This window comes from Dysidea avara, chromosome 8, assembly GCF_963678975.1.
Source record: "Dysidea avara chromosome 8, odDysAvar1.4, whole genome shotgun sequence".
NCBI lineage: Eukaryota > Metazoa > Porifera > Demospongiae > Dictyoceratida > Dysideidae > Dysidea > Dysidea avara.
In genome coordinates this window covers 12,552,887-12,570,160 of record NC_089279.1, presented here as the reverse complement: position 1 = coordinate 12,570,160, position 17,274 = coordinate 12,552,887, and the positions used below count along the sequence as shown (strand labels likewise).

At 37.9% G+C, this 17,274-nt stretch overlaps 1 protein-coding gene and 1 non-coding gene across 2 annotated transcripts; both read left to right on the top strand.

Annotated features, from left to right (window-relative positions):
* Positions 1-21: 21 nt before the first annotated feature.
* Positions 22-16,544, top strand: LOC136263957 (pyruvate dehydrogenase phosphatase regulatory subunit, mitochondrial-like). Its single transcript, XM_066058627.1, has 19 exons — positions 22-316; positions 1,264-1,397; positions 1,485-1,566; positions 1,667-1,748; positions 2,019-2,100; positions 2,949-3,070; positions 3,870-3,890; positions 3,941-4,013; positions 5,855-6,031; positions 6,708-6,832; positions 7,553-7,686; positions 8,800-8,916; positions 10,700-10,797; positions 10,846-10,973; positions 12,472-12,614; positions 13,069-13,270; positions 13,316-13,405; positions 15,786-15,965; positions 16,018-16,544. Exons 1-19 carry the CDS (start codon positions 105-107, stop codon positions 16,372-16,374), a joined length of 2,559 nt encoding a protein of 852 aa, XP_065914699.1. The 5' UTR covers positions 22-104; the 3' UTR covers positions 16,375-16,544.
* On the top strand, positions 1,832-1,903 carry Trnae-uuc (transfer RNA glutamic acid (anticodon UUC)). Its single transcript has one exon. It is a non-coding gene; the product is annotated as a tRNA-Glu (tRNA).
* Positions 16,545-17,274: the final 730 nt, after the last annotated feature.

Below are 17,274 nucleotides of genomic sequence, written 5' to 3'. Positions count from 1 at the left end.
GTATATTTTTTGTATTTAGCAACCGAATTTGAGTGCGCTAAAGGGCGCCAAAGATTGCGTCATGATTTTGTTGTTCTGCTCAACAATGTAACCATGTTGTAACTATGCTGGCCTCGATGCTGACACTGGGGACGCTGTGCAGGGTGACAACACGATGTACCGTCATGTCGCTCAATGGAGTACCACTCAGATGTTATTCTAGTTTACCGGATCAAAGCCAAGTCGTTATATGTGGTGGAGGTATAATTGGTTGCTCCGTGGCTTACCACTTGGCGAAATTGGGCTGGACTGATGTCCTAGTGTTGGAACAAGGAAGGTATGTGTTAGATTACCGGGGGTCGTAGATCACTAGCTCATTTTAAAGGTATGTGTGTACATTTTTTAGCGGGACTCCACTTGCACCAATAGATTTAGTGCAAGTGGAGTCCCGCTTGTCTAATGTCAGAGTAACATGCTGGCTGCGTTACTCTGCTTTTCTATTGTCTTTTACAGTTGTCCAGCACGTGCCTTTCTTTGTGCTGGGGGTGGTAGGCAAGGGCAGTCCATCAAGCCTGGGTGAAAAAAAAAGTATGTAGGCTCCGAGGGCTCGGTAGGCTCCTCGATGGAACCCAGTTAGTTGAAATTATAGATGTATTAATTAAGTAAACACCACACCATAGATCGTATGGGTACAGTTATTACTAAGTCAAGATAAAATATAGTAGCTAAACAGGTTAGCTACAGGACTGCTTGACCTGCTAACATTATTAACAGTTAACCACTGTCATTGCAGCAGTAACCACAGTTGTGACAACAGTAATTTAGCTCACTGTCATAATATAGCCTGCTAAATGAAGTTCACCAGCTATGCATATGCACACTATTTGTCTGCTGGCTGTGTGAAAATACACTTTAGGTACAGGGTTATAAAGTTTCCATTATACAGTTGCCGAAGACATTTTCATTTGCGTGGCATTGTAGGCAAGTGTGGTTGTGGATTAAACCATACTGAGGTTTGATACTTGTATGAGTGCGCCATTCTCTCAAATTTTGTCTTGGCCTATGTTTTGCTTGCACCACAGAGATGTTTAGTCATGCCATACTACCATAGTTTATTATATGAACATGGATGTGTGTACATGATATTTTTCAGTGGCAACATTATTTGATACACTGACTACATGCACACATCCATGCTTGTGCACGTGTGTGTACATAGACACGTATTCACACCACAACATGCACACTCATACACACAGATGTTCATCAGGTTTCTTTATGCAGCATTACTGGAGGCACAACATGGCATGCTGCTGGTTTGATCAATCCTCTCAAGGGTGGATTCAATGATATTAAACTTGGAATGTATTCTGTCAACCTTTTCCCCCAATTGGAGAAGGAAACTGGTTCATCCACTGGTAAGTGTGCATGATAAATGACACCACTACTGTTGCTTTATACTTGCACTGGGGTCTTTGGATTTCATATCTTTGTTGTTTGTATAGGTTGGAAACAGTGTGGTAATCTTCATGTAGCCAGAAAAAAAGATCGAATGACGTCTTTGAAGAGACTTGCTATAACTGCTAAGTAAGTCTAATTGTAACTTTGAAATGTTACGATAACTTAGTTTAACTATTTTACACTAGATACTAGATAGAACTGGTACCTTTGTGTATTCTTTGTACAGGATTTGTGGAGTAGAGGCAGAGTTGCTAGCACCTGAAGAGTGTTATAACAAGTGGCCTTTGATGAGATATGATGATATACAGGTAGAACCTGTTGTGCATATTTGTGGCTAAAGCTACGCTACACTCAGTTTATTTAGTCACAAATTCATGGTTGAGTGTGTCAATCCCATGTGGTCTAGTGGTTAGGATTCCTGGCTTTCACCCAGGCGGCCCGGGTTCGATTCCCGGCATGGGAAGACTTTTTTTTTCGCTTTACACATGCTTTTGGTGACACGTTTTTTTCGTTTTGCGCGACTTTTTAGTGACACGTTTTTTGACAACTGTTTATAGTTTTTATTTCCTTTTTTCTAGGGTGGTCTATGGGTTCCTTCTTGTGGCTGTATTGGTCCCAGTGACCTGACCTATGCCTTCATGAAAGGAGCTACCAATAAAGGTACACACTTGCACCCATTGTGTTTGATGATCATTGTATACATCATTTCTTACTATTTACCGTTGGTCCTTTTTGTGTGAGTATCTTGATTGTCATCCACAAGCTAGAGAAGCGCATAAGTCTTGACTGTTGTGGATCCTGTAGTGCCAATCAGGGTGTTGTGATAAGGCAGTATGACATTCTGCTCCGCACTATAGTATGTTCACGTTGAGCTGTCCTCTAAAACATTTAATAACTCATGAATGCAATTACACACGATCTTGAAATTTGGCTCATTTGTAGTACTGCTTGACCCGCTAAAAATATTTCAAAATCTTTTTGTTCAAATGTTGGCATAGTATTTACAGCCAATCAAAATTTCCACAATACATTTCCTATGGGGAAGCCATATAAGTGCAGTGTCCATTACAGCCCTTTCCCGAACTTGTAACGTAGCCAAACCGGACGTGTCTGTTGTTGACACCTTTGCTGTTACCAATAATCATCTGGTTGGCTAAAATGTTAACTCTGTTGAGAATAAATCCAATTTTAATTTTTAGCTGTTTTTCAGGATTCAGCTCAACGTGAACGTACTATAGTTCAGTTTTGTAGCTAGTATACTTCAAACTTCCAAGTGTGAATTACTGTAGATAGAGCAGTAGATGTCTCAAATCAGCCAGTTTGACTAAATGCAGATACTTATCAAAGTCTACTTCTGTTGTGCTTTGTGAACCCTTAGCAATAGCTTAATATTTTTTGAAACCTCAACACTAAAATATTGTATATAGCACTGACCACATCTTCTATGCCTCTATACTTCTTACTGGATATGCACATTATTCTTCTTTCATGTACTCGTGTTACTATAGGAGTGAAGATAGTAGAGAAGGTGACTGTTGATAAAGTGTTGGTCAGTAATGATAGAGTGTGTGGTGTGAGGACTAACCAGGGAGATGTGAAGTGTGAAGTGTTTGTCAACTGTGCTGGACAGGTAAACATGTGATTGTGTACAAAATGATAGATTACAGTTGATTTCTGGTTGGTTGATTGATCATGAACATCAAATATACAAGTCACGTGTTTGAAAGTAGCCAGCAATATTCAGATTAGTTTCATTATGCACATGACATTTTCTGTATACTTCATGGACAACCGATTGTTAATCGACTATATATATATGCAGTCTAGTTGGCTGCTTTCAAAGGGTATTGGGCCTATTGGCCATCTTCAGCCTACAGGTCACATTTTATGTCAGAAAACCTTCCAATAGGTTGTTGAAGGCTCACAATTTTTCTACTCTCAGCTAAAGTGCTAAGGCCATGCATTATTTGTTGTATGTTTTGCTCACCTCTTAACAAGCCACTTTCAATAGCAGTTTACTTACACATACCTTTAAATGTGTCATTCATGTCAGAAGTTATTACTTACATAATTGAAATATTACTATTGATTCTCAAAAAAAAGTTCCAAGCGTTTAAAAAAGCAACATGCTACAATGGGATTAGATGTAGCAACAAAGCCTCTCTTACAAAGCCTCTCAATAACAAGACCTATGGAACAAATTCACCTGTACTAAAGTGGTAGCATCCATATTCCAGCAACAAAAAGAATTTATAGTCCCAAGAGTTCATTACACTATATGTATGTCATTTATAAACTTGTCATGTATTTTAGTAGAGTGATCAGACTGTAAATAATCAAATGCATTCAAGAGCTAATAACATATGACTGTAATGTATATCACTTTCTGCATTTATCATTCTGTTATCACAATGTTTGTATTTTTCTAGTGGGCAAGAGACCTGGGACAGGTCAGTATACAGTATATGTCACTAGTAATTCATTACATGACCCTCAATAGCTATCTGATCCTCCTGTTAGAATTCCCATACATTCTAATGAACACTTCTACATTGTTACAAAACCGCTAGAAGGTATTTCTGTCTGTACTACACAAAGAATAAAATGAAATACATGTGTATTATGTAGTACAGTTTGTATGCTAAATGTGTATATGTGACCAGATCTGCGAAAATCCGACACAATCGTGCAAGCCTAAATTTACAGTATTAATACCATACCTGTTTCACTGCCCATACAAAAGTCTCAATAGTAGCAGTGAAATTTATCCCGTATTTCACTGACAGCAGTGAAAAAGTTGTAATTGCAATTTCATTGGCTAGAATTTATGTTAACAATGTAGCACCAATTAGTGTTGACGCATGTTTAGTACATAGTGACGCTAATGCACAACATGCATATATACAGCAAGTATGGTATTAACTGGGAATAGCATGGGTAGCAGTGAAATTGGGATAAATACCACGAGTGTTGTATTGGAAATGGGGATAAATTTCACGAGGCGAACACTTGTGGTATTTATCCCAAATTTCACTGCTACCCATGCTATTACTAGTACAAAGCATTGAATACATTGGGTGAAATACTATTGAAAAAATTCCGTAAATTTTTTGAACACCACTTTCTTAGTGAAGGAAGGGACTAACAATAAAACCCTGGATATCGTCTTATTCACCTGCTCAAGAGGAGTTGGAAAATCTTTGTTTCGTTGTAGTAGACCCAAGGATACAGAAGTTATGAGCGTTTGTTTACGTCATGTCAAAGTGATTGTATGCGATTGATTTTTCTTCACGAAGTTTGCCTTTGTATGCAGTGAAGAAGGGTGAGTAAAGAAAAAAACTTACCCAGTAATTGATTCCCCTGTTCATGGCGAACACGGTGGTGAAAGTTGTAGCTCTGTACCTCAATTCGTTGGTAAGTTACAATCGTTTTTGTAGGCACCTGTAATTTGTTTTCCCTATACAAATCGATTTTTCTGTTGTTGCTATTTTGTAGGGTTGTAACTAGGGCTGGGACGAAGCTTCGAATGCTTCGTGGGTTCGAAGGTTAAGTAAACTTCGAATTATAAAAGTATCCTTCGAAGCTTCGTAATGTACTCATAGTCTACGAAAGAATTACAAATATACGTCGTCATCTTTATTGCAGCTACTTATTTCTCTTGCGTGATCAACGTTCGTCTCTTCGCGATCGATCTTTGTGTGCCACGCCCACTTTTAAAACCATTGCAGTTCAGCTTGCTACCATAGTTGCAGCCTTAAAACACCTTATAAAGTGATAGATAATGTATGGAAAACATACTTTTAGCCATTACTTGGTGTTTACCTATGCATGATTGCGGTATAGCAGACACGCCCATTTGCAATCGATTGATCGCGTCATTCAGTACTGCTGCTATGCACTTTCCAAATGCTTACAAACTTATTAAATAGAGGTAAAACTTAAGAAGGATGTGCATAAATGCAAGAAAACCTGTAACTTGAAAGCCAGCACCGAAGCTTCGAATGTTCGAACATTTTATTAGCGAATATTCGAAGGTAAATTTCAATATTCGTCCCAGCCCTAGTTGTAACTTCTAAAGTTATTGGCATATGAGGCTGAAACTTCGCCAGAGGGTACACTTGGCTAAGTAGATTATAAATATTTTAAAAACAGGAATTTGAAAAATGTGCAACTGTCGGGTTTTTGCAGATCCGGTCACATATGTTGTAACCATCTGTATAAGGATGATATTCCATCCAGTTCTTGTTTTTTTATTTCTGATGTACTTACCTTTTAAAGAAGTCCTCAGTGCTCAAATACTCTAATATAACACACAACGCACATGTAGAATGACAATAAACTACTATTCTACCCCTTGTATACTTTCTGTATAGTGCAACTGTTATACAAACTCTTTTGCTGCCATTGTTTGTAGAGAAGGTTGATGCAATGCTGCCATGCCTGAGAGACATGGATGGGTGTGTGTACTTCCGAGAGTGGGGTGGAGGAATATTAGCTGGAGGATTTGAACCACTCAGTAAACCAATCTTCACTGATGGAGTCCCCACTCCTTTTGAGTACCAACTACTGCCTGAAGACTGGGATCATTTTCGTAAGCTAGCAATAAAATAGAGGTTTGCCATAGATAGAAAACAAGATTTTATGAATCATGTGATTGGACTACATGAATAGCAGTTATGTGAACACCTAGAATGTTTGCATGAACTTGTGTGTGTGGAAACAATTACTTCTTGTTTTCCAAAATTTGAAAGCATCTGTTTAGAGATTGTATGCTCTATTAGAGTATTTGAACATATACTCTGTGTATAAATGAGTGGGCTTCAATCATCCAAGCAGTTCACTAATTTGAACACTTTATTTACTGCTTGAGACTATTAGGGTTTGGGTAACTGTGGTTCTAACATTTAATACGTCTCAGTTATATTAGCTGCTCTGTCATCTTTCTTTCTTAGTAAAGCAATTATTTGCTTCTGTTATGAAGCTAGTGTTCAGGTAATTGACTCCTGCTGTACATTTTATAGCATTCAAGAAGCAACAGCTTGTGAAGTTCACCTCCTTAAAATGTTTACTGTATGTTCACAATTCAGATAGTCAAATATTCTAATAGAACAATCACCCATGGTGTTCAAAAACTGATTTTTACTGCCACAATAAAGTCTTATACATGCATAGCATATAATATGGACCTACATAACTATAAGATGTATTCTGTACTACACTTAATATTATCCTGCTGACTTCACTATCTCTGCACTGTTGTCCATCAGAGCCGTTGATGGATGAGATGTTACATAGAGTCCCAGCACTAGAGAGAGCTGAGATAAGACAGATGGTTAATGGACCAGAGGCCTTCACCCCTGATGTTCATTCCATAGTTGGGGAGGCACCTGAAGTGAGTTGTATACTGTACCTAAATGACCATTGGCAAATTTCTGACTGCTCTATTAGAATAGTTGTATGTTGCGGGTTTACTCAGACTGTAATACATTTGTTTGGCTATTTACATTACTAACTGGTCCTGTGGAATTTGATAAGAATTTACCGAGAGTATGTCCACTTATCAAATTGTTTTCTATGATACGTGTGTAATATGGTAGTATACAATATGCATGAAAATTGTTCTTTCTGTTAACATCACACTGGTGTGGTGCACCAGCTTCCTTGGCCAACTGAGACACTACTGTACCTTGTGTCTTGATATGATGACAATGTACACGTAGTTAGCATGATGTCCACAGGAACCCATGCTGGTAGTGCCAGTTCTGCACTTCTGTGCCAGGGGGGAGGGTGGTCACATGTTATCATTCATCTTGTGATCTCAAAGAAATGTTAGACTTTATGTTGAACTACAAGGTGTAATTCAACATTGAAACCTTCTAATATTCTAAAGGACAAATTTTATATCCATACCAGTGCGTCCTAGGGCTCTTACTTCTCAGTGCAATTTACTGCTTTTCTAGCTGTTAAGCAGCACCTTTCAAAAATGCTTGATTGCATAGTTTCACATCACAATATGACATGTAACCATTATTAATCAACCTCTTCTGATACATAATCTGTTGTCTGAATAATGTTTTTTTATCTGCTTTCTTCCTTCTGTGTGTGATTGTAGATAAAGAACTACTATGTTGCTGCTGGGTTTAACTCTAGTGGGATAAACAGTTCAGCCGGTATTGGACTAGTGATGTCAGAGTGGATTGTGAATGGCTACCCTCACATTGAGATGTGGCCAGAAGACATCACCAGGTTAGCTTGGTGTACTCCAGTGAAATATTGTACTGTGGGAAAGCTTGATGTGTGAAAGAATTGATATACAGTATCTCTTTGGAAGTTACAGACAATTACAGTGGGACCTTCGTTATCAGAACACCTGTGTGCCAGTTTATTTGCAGCAACAGTGTTCGTGTACAGTACCACTCAAATGCAACGTTGTCTCGCAAGATTGCGAGTGGTTAAAAAACTCACTAATTAAGGGGCATGACACCTGTTTCGCTTGTGAGTATTTATCCCAAACGAAACGGGATTAATGCCCAATGAATACTTGTAATTGAAACAGGTGCCACACCCTTTAACTAGTGAGTTTTTTTAACTGATCGCACTGTCGTGAGACGACGTTGCATTTGAGCGGTACTGTAAGTGAGCATATTGATTTGTATACACATACAGTGTATATAGCTTCATTTAACTGCTCTAATAGAACATACACTTATTGTACACCAGTTAATAAAGTTTTCTAATAAAACTGTAACTTAGGCTGTTCAGATAATTAAGGGTTGATATTCAAATAATCATGGCCATACTGTATTGGCATTTTAGTAGTGATACTGATTTACTGTATTGAGCTGTGTATTAGGCTTGATTGAGATATGTGTGCCGACACAATACTCTGACGACTCAGCACCCATACTAAATTTTACTTGCATCTGCAAATGCTTACTAGTAGTCCACTAAAATATTGGTACCAGAAATTCATCAGCAGATCAGTTAAATAGTGTAAAACCCAACTAATATAACTGTTGCTAGAGTATCAATGAAAAAGCTCTGGAATATGAAGTGGTTAAATCTTTGCATGAAGGAGAAAACAGCTTTGGGCCAGTCAGGGATCAATCCCAGAAAGTTGAAGTGAAATAATTATAGTTGCCTAGTAAGTTAGATTAGAAATGAGATAGTACTTTAGTGAAGGAATTTGTGACTTGTTAATACTGCCAATGCGTATATGCAATATTGGTGGTAGCAATGTACCAATATCAGTTGATCATGTCGAAAGGATGTAAGAATATATTGTTCTCTTGATTCCCCATACTTTCTTGTTACACATACTTAACAAAGACTACAATTATACTTGTGCCTGTATTGCAGGTTTGGTGCTCACAACCTCAACAAGAACTACCTCAGTGATCGTATAGTGGAGGTACTGGGGAAGAGGTATACTGTACCATATCCCAAGTTACAACATGACACTGCCAGAAGAATAAAGTGAGTTGTTAACTTGTTCATAGCATGGTTTAGGATTGTCATTGCATTCATCCTCTATAACACACCATCTTACCATGTTGAACAACACATAATGAACAATTTGATAGCTAATGATTACTTTTCTTGCTAACACAATAATGGTTCAAATGGAAATTTTTACATTTGAAAAGCTTATTATAGCTGTTACAGGGGATTTATTACTTCTTGCAACGCAAAAGGCAAAATTCAAAAAGCGTAAAGCGTCATATGGCTTCTTTAATTGACCAGTGTTGTTCTATAGTCCATATTAGGAATGATAACAGTAAACAACCACCATAATGGGAGTGAACTACACATGTTTGTGGCTAGTTAACATGTAAGAAGCCATACCACGCTCTACGCTTTTTCACTCTCCAATGTTGCAAGTAATAAATCCCCTGTATCTATCATACATGTATATATGTAGGGAAGATGAAAGTGATGTACCTTTGTTGTGTCTACTGCACTGTAATAAAACAGTCACCTAGGTCCATTGTATGTGATTCATAAAAGACAATAATGGTCTGGAGTAGAGCTGAGTATTGTTAGTAATCTGTGGTATTTATGGTTTTAATACTGGTTTTAATACTGGTTTTGATACCGCCTGTTTTTTTTTTAATACCACCATACTGTCTGGGCACTATGGCCTCCCTGTGGGCTTGTTTCATCCCATATTTAGAAGGTAACCAGACATGTGACAATGTTTGTAGGCAGGTGGTGATGTAGTCAGCTAACCAAACTATGTAAACAAGTTTGTTTGTGGTAAAGGCTTGCTGAGCTACCATGGGTATTTGGTTGGGAGTGTATAAACAGTGGAATGGACTACTGGAATGGTGGAATACTGGAATGGTGGAATGGAATTTTTAAAAGTTTAATATCAGTTTTTACATCCAAATAAGTACAACTCCTCCCATTAAGCAAGCAAACAATAGGATTCCCATTGAAGTCAGCTCATTTAACATACTTTTCCTCACCACAGCACTTGTATGACTTATAACTCAATACTTTAATACTTGTCTGAAACTAACTGTCTCAATGAAGGTTCAGTTCAGTGTGCACTGTGGCACTGCCACAATGAACTTTGGCTTAAATTTTGTTTTCTGACATAATTGTAGAAAAGGCTCATTGTAAACGCTAACAAGATAGTCCAATTTCACTTTACCCAAAGATTTTTGCTTAGGCTCCTAGGGTAGTGGTAAACACCTCGTACAGGCTCTGCCTTCTGTGTTCACCCTCCAGTGCCTAACTGGTAAAGTTGATAATAAATAAATGAATACTTCATTATACAGTGAATGTACTTTTACAATGCATACATGTAATCAGCTAGCTAGCTAACTTCTTTACCATTTGGGAACAAGTGTTAAGTCAGGAGTCCCAATAAACTGCTATTGTGCATGTTCATAACTGACTTGCAGTACATTACATTGGTAAACTTTGTCTATGGTGAGGTGAATTATGCTAAAAGAGCTGACTTTAAGTGGAGTCCTATTTATTTGCTTACTTAATGGGAGGGGTTATACTTATTTGGATGTAAAAACTGATATTGACCTTTAAAAAATTCCATTCCACCATTCCAGTATTCCACCATTCCAGTAGTCCATTCCACTGTTTATACACTCCCTATTTGGTTGGCTTTCACAGTAATACCGTGATACTTTGTAATACTGTGATACTTTTTATGGAATATATACCGTTTGCTATTTTTCAGTACCGCCCAGCACTAGTCTGGAGTGATCATGTATTAGTTGTTGTTGTTTTTGTTTAGGTGTTCTCCACTCTACTCAACACTTGACAAAGCTGGTGCTAGTTGGGAGGCTAAAATGGGATGGGAACGACCCAGCTGGTTCACAAGATCACCAGATGGTTAGTAGTAACTTGTACAGGTCATTGTTGTGATGTAATGCTCTACAGAGTCTCGAAAATTTGTGGGGACATTTGGTAAACCAAACTGGTTTGATAATGTGTGTGAGGAGCATACAAAGTGTAGGAATGAAGTGTGTGTGTTTGATATGACCTCATTTGCCAAGTTTGAAGTAGAAGTAAGTGTGATAAGCACTCACTTCACCAATAATATCTTTTTGCACTCTTACACATAGCCAGGAAAGTTTATTGAGTGAGACACACATAATCATTCTATTTAGAGTAATGGGGTGTAACTGCTGTGTTAGAGTTTTTTTTATCCTGGATTCTCTCCAGTGTTTTTTTTTCCCCGAAGCTACGTACCGTGGTTGCCTCAAGGGTAGCTACTTCCTTAGCTGTGGCCATGCCAAATAGAAGAATCTATGCACCAAAGGAGTACACATGCTAAAAGTCATTGTTGGCAAATACTCAGTAATAGTAGCACACAGGCCATGCCTTACATCCTGTTCACACTACCTTCTGACCCAGGTACAGCACGGAACAGCTCGAAATAAATTACAGTGTAAATCAAATTCAATCAATCAAGCTATCTCGAACAGTGCCCAGCATGGCAAACAATCGGCTTGCATGGGTTGGCCCAGGCTAGGATACAATGTGAATGCATCCAGTATGGCCAACTCGGGTTGACAACAATAATTTGCTTTTGTTGGCCACACAGTGAGTATATTCTACACTCTAAAAGTATTCTATAAGCATGCATGGCTACAACGTGACATGCAGCAAGACACACTATGCCTCCAGTAGACTCCAAGTTTTATTCTACTGACATTAGCAAAGGGGGCATCCGCTGGCAATTCAGCAACTTTAGTAATTTTCAGTAGTTGTATTGTGCACTTAAACAATAAATGGCTTATTATACATTGTGCACTTGTTTTGTTATAGCTCATTATTATTTGGCGTGTGCAATCCCTAGCCCACTTGTTGAACGGGCTGACTCGAGTTTGGTTGGCCCAAGTTGAAAGTAACCTGTTGGCTCAAGGATGACAGTGTAGGCACCCAGAAGGCTCACCACCTGGACTTCAGTTGTTACATGAGACTTGTGCAGTTGACATTTACTCCCCCATTGTACCACCAAGTCCATGCAGTTTAGTAGACTCTTCAGGCAAACAAACCTCTGGAAGGAATGCAAAATAGTAGGACTGGATCATTAACCTGTTCCAAATCTTACAAAAAAAATGCTTGAGAGTTTGCAGGCCAACACGAGGGACCCATCTGGCCTCCACCACACAGTAGTGTTGCTGGTACCTACACTGCCAACAAGTAGTATAATATTACCATGCCCGCAAGGAGGACACATACACACACATACATGTACATGCATACTGGTAAGCACTTTAATAGAACGGTCACTACTTTGTTTATGTGTGGTTTTTAGCAATTTCACTTGACACAGTGCAGTAATAAATATCTGTAACTATAATAAGATAGCCAGATAACTGCTTACTACTATCCAACCTACCAACACTATCCTCTATAATGCAACCACTTGGATTTTGTAGCCAGTAGCTCGTAGAGCCTTAGGGTTCTTATAAACCTATGTTGTGTAGAAAAGTGGAAACCATCTTGGTTAACATTTTATGCTGTATTGTAACACACTGTTTTCTGCTGCATATACAGGGTGATGGTGTAGTGGAGAGTATGCAGATGTTATGTTCTAACAATGTTGATGTACCAGTTGGTAAGATAGTGTACACTGGTATGTTGAATGAGAGAGGTGGATACGAGACTGATTGTACTGTCACCAGAACTGCACCTAACAAGTGAGATACATTTATTCACTCCAACACAGTTTATCCTCAGTTATCCAAATAATTTTGTTCCTAGAGTTAGCCAAAAGTGTTCTTATAAGTGAATTGTTTGGATAACTAAAACCAAAGTTATTGCTGAAACCCCTTGCAAAGATCCATTCAATTACTCTAATAGAACACACACTATAATGACAAAATATTTTAGTAACTGGGATTCACCAGTATATATAGGGTGGACTGGCAATGGATTATTGTGTTCATTTTCTCTGTACAAATCATCCCATATTGAAATGGAGGATGCACTGCATAGCACTATGTATGCGTTTACATACTTTTGTGTCATGGCAGCTTCCTTGGATGAAAAATGCATGTCTTACTATGTGTGAATGCCAATTATTAGTTGTCCAGGTTTATTGTCTATTCATCTATTTCAAGTGATGTTTTCTACGTTTTGTAAATTGTCTAGATATTTTGTGGTATGTCCTACGGCTCAAGCCACTCATGATGCAACATGGATCAGTAAACACTTACCATCCTCAGCACAACTAAGAGATGTGACCGGTCAGTATACAGTACTTGCTGTGATGGGGCCTCACTCCAGAAAGTTACTGCAAAAAGTCACTTCTCATCCTCTTGATAATGACAACTTTCCCTTTGGAACATCACAGGTGGTTAATGTTATGTATTCAATACTTTATGTTGATGTGTTATAGGTAATTGAGATTGGATATGTACCATCAGTGAGAGCATCTCGTGTATCATATGTTGGTGAACTGGGATGGGAACTGTATGTACCAAATGAGGTGAGATGATATTGAGTATATACAAATGTATGTTTCGCCAACTATAGTACATTCGCGTTGAGCTGAATCCTCAAAAACATTTAATAACTCATGGATGCAATTATACACAATCTTGAAATTTGGCTCATTTGTAGTACTGCTTGACCCGCTAAAAATATTTCAAAATCTTGTTGTTCAAATGTTTGACATAATATTTACGGCCAATCCAATTTTTCACAATACATTTCCTTTGGGGAAGCCATATAACCACAGTGTCCATTACAGCCCTTTCCCAAACTTGAAATGGAGCCAAACCGTACGTGTCTGTTGTTGGCACATTTGCTGTTACCAATAATCATCTGGTTGGCTGAAATGTTAACTCTGTTGAGAAAAATCCACTTTTAATTTTTAGCTGTTTTTCAGGATTCAGCTCAACGTGAACATACTATAAGGCTGTGTGATGCACATCTGAGTAAATTGTTTTTATCCATATGCTGTGTAATTGAAAATTACTGTACAGGTTATATAAAATGCCACAGCATAAAGTGTATTTGCAAAGCTCTAGTTCCACCGTAGGAGCACTTATACTTAGTATTATTACCAAATAGCCAAATATGGAAACAGTTCAGTGTTGATGCCAGTAGCAGTCCCAGTGTAGAGGCAATTAACATTTTCCAACAACGTATCATGGTACACTCTACTTATGCAACCTGTTTCAGTCTGAGATTATTGCTTATAGCCCTTCCATGTCAAGTGAATGATGTGATGACTCCTCACCCCAACCAAAAGACGAACCATGTGTGACTAATGTCTTCAGACAAGTGTAACACAATAACGGCTAAGGCTATGGGCTTGCTTTTTTCACTATTCAATGTCGCTTCAGCCTGACAGGTGCCTTTTGGCATACCACAGTACATACAATGCATGCATCATGGACTTACCAGTGTCCTCCTTTGTGTCCCATTTCTTTTTTGCTGATAGTCCAAGGTGTCAATTTGTGGCAGTTTGATGGCTTCCCTACCTTTGTAAACGGTAATCATCCATATTTTCTGTGGTGACTGAATTGATTGCAGAGGCGCTTCTACTCTTCTTCGTTAGTAACACTTTGTAACAGGCTGAGCATAACTGAAGGTGAAACATAATGACCACTTCACTTTTGAGTCAGTAATGGATAGTTGGGACACATGAATCGCCTGTATTTTCCATGGTGACTGGATTGATTGCAGAGTCCGTTCTTTGCTTGTAGTGTTGTGTTACAGGCTGAACATTGCTGAAAGTGAGGTGTAATACCCATTTTCTTTCGAGTTAGTAATTATTGGGGCGTGCATTCAGACAAAACACTGATTAACTCAGACACCATTCTTTCTTGTGATGCAGTATGCACAGGTTCACTACCAGTCATAATAATGTTACAAAAAAAGTAAACTATAAGGGAAATTATGTTACATTAGGGATTGTAGAAAAAAAAGTAGGGAAACAAGAGAGGTTACCTACACCTGCAGATATACTAGTGAACATTTAATCCCTAATTCAGTCTTGGATATACTCTGAATTAGGGATTAAATGTCCACTAGTATATCTGCAGGTGTAGGCGACCTCCCTTGTTTCCTTACTTTTTTCTATGTTCCCCAATCGACCTTATAATTCATAATTTCTCCTTACACTTGCCAAGATGTAGGTTTTGCTATTATTGCACAGTAGTAATGCAATATTATCCTCATAATGTGATAATTATATATTTGCATGTAACGTGTAGTGTTGCACCGATAATTGGTTGAATAATTGGCAACAGCCGATATAAGATGATTTTGCAGGTATCGGCATCGGCTACGAAGGGGAAATTATTTGCCAATAACCTAAACCCATAATGACAGTAATAAATACGTGACAGTATTAAAATAAAGTAGTGAATACAGAGGTAAGCGGTAAACATTTATTTGTTGTACCTGTTTATAATAGTTAGGCTTGTTTATCTGTGAATAGTGTGGCTGCAAGGCTGTAATAGGCTGTGTATATTTATCGGCTGCCCACGCAATTAACCAATCACTATTTGCAAAGGGTCTGGAATCCCACTAAAACTCTGTTTGAGAAGCTGACTTAGGTGTTTTATAACTACTTGACTTTCATTTCCATGAAAGGCACACTGGTAGCAAACATTGTAGAATCAGCTGCCCACGCAAGTAATTAAATTATTGCAATTAATGTTATACACACACATAAACTTTAGATGATTTTTGCTCCTTCTCCTGTGACCTATAGAATTGAAGAATATCGGTAAATATTGGCATATCGGCTACAAGAATGAGTGAAAAATTGGTATCGGTAAATGTGAAAATATGCATATCGGTGCAACACTAGTAATGTGGATTGTACATTATAAAGCTTGAATTCTTTTCTGCAGTATTCTTATGGACTATACGACAAGTTGTTCAGTGTTGATGGTATTCATCCACACAATGGCGGTTATTATGCTATTGATAGCCTCAGAGTTGAGAAAGCTTATCGTCACTGGGGAGGTGAAGTGAATGCTGACACTAATCCATGGGAGGCAGGACTGGGCTTTAGTGTAGATATGAAAAAGGTAATGGTACTCAATGATCTGAATGCTTGTCTATATATAGTCTTTCCATTAGAATTTTATAGGCAAGCAGGCACTTGTAAAACTAAAGCAAGAAGGAATCAAGCGTTGTGTTGCTATTTTCACTTTACAAGAATTTGACATGGACAATCTCATGTGGGGTGATGAGGCCATCCTGAGAAATGACAAGATTGTTGGCTACCTCACTTCAGCTGCATATGGCTATACTATTGGTAGACCTGTAGGAATGGGACTGGTCAGAAATCCAGGGAGTAATGGAGAACTTCTCCCAGTCACTAGAGATTACATACGAAATGCTAACTATCAGATCAACATTGCTGGTGTACTGTATCCAGCAAATGTCAGTCTATCAGCTCCTTATGATCCCAAGTCACTACGTGTACATATGTAAATTATCTTTTTAATTTACAATATAATGCCACCTAACTATTAGTATTTGTTCATGTATTTATTATGTGTACACATGTTGCTAAATGCCATGCAAAGTGGCTTTAATCTATATAGATGTAATCAATTGTCCATAGTTATTTTTCTATTATAATACATATGTACATATGCTCATATTTTATGCTTGCTTCATTGATTGTGGCTTTACCACAAAAATTTTCGGGTTGGTCTCCGCTGAGATAATTTTAAAAAATGTATTCACAATAAAAACATTATGTTGCACGCCTCATTATGGTTGCAACATTTAATGATTCTGTGGATAGCTGCAAGTAGAGGATCAGCTATATGGGGTTACATTTATTCATTCAATATTTTACATCCCATCTTACAGTACATACAGTGCTCCCTCCATTATATCCGAACTCATTGGGCCCTGAGTGAGTTCAGATATATAATTGAAAAATTTGGATAACAGAACTCCATTCAAATACTCTAATAGAATGTACACCTGGATCATTCCATGCCAAATCAACAAAAAAAATCCCAACCCCTTTGGATTTTCATGAAATTTGGCATAGACATGGACTCTACTAAGAAACTTTCTTGCACCAAAATTTGGCTCATTCTATTGATCTCCCTTTAAGATATGACCACTCCAAGTTTATTACAAAATTCTACACTGGTTTAATAAAATAGCCATAACTTTGTCAGTGATTATCACAAAACCTTTCTGTTTAGATTTTTGGAATGCTTATTAAATTCTCTTTCAAGTGATATATAATTCATTATAATTATTCAAAGGAAAAGGTCAAACCACAAAAACGTTACTTTTTCCTTTGATCTTTCTTTTTTTCAAAAAGGATAGTTCATTACTTTCATTTATTGTTCAAATATTCTTCTAATA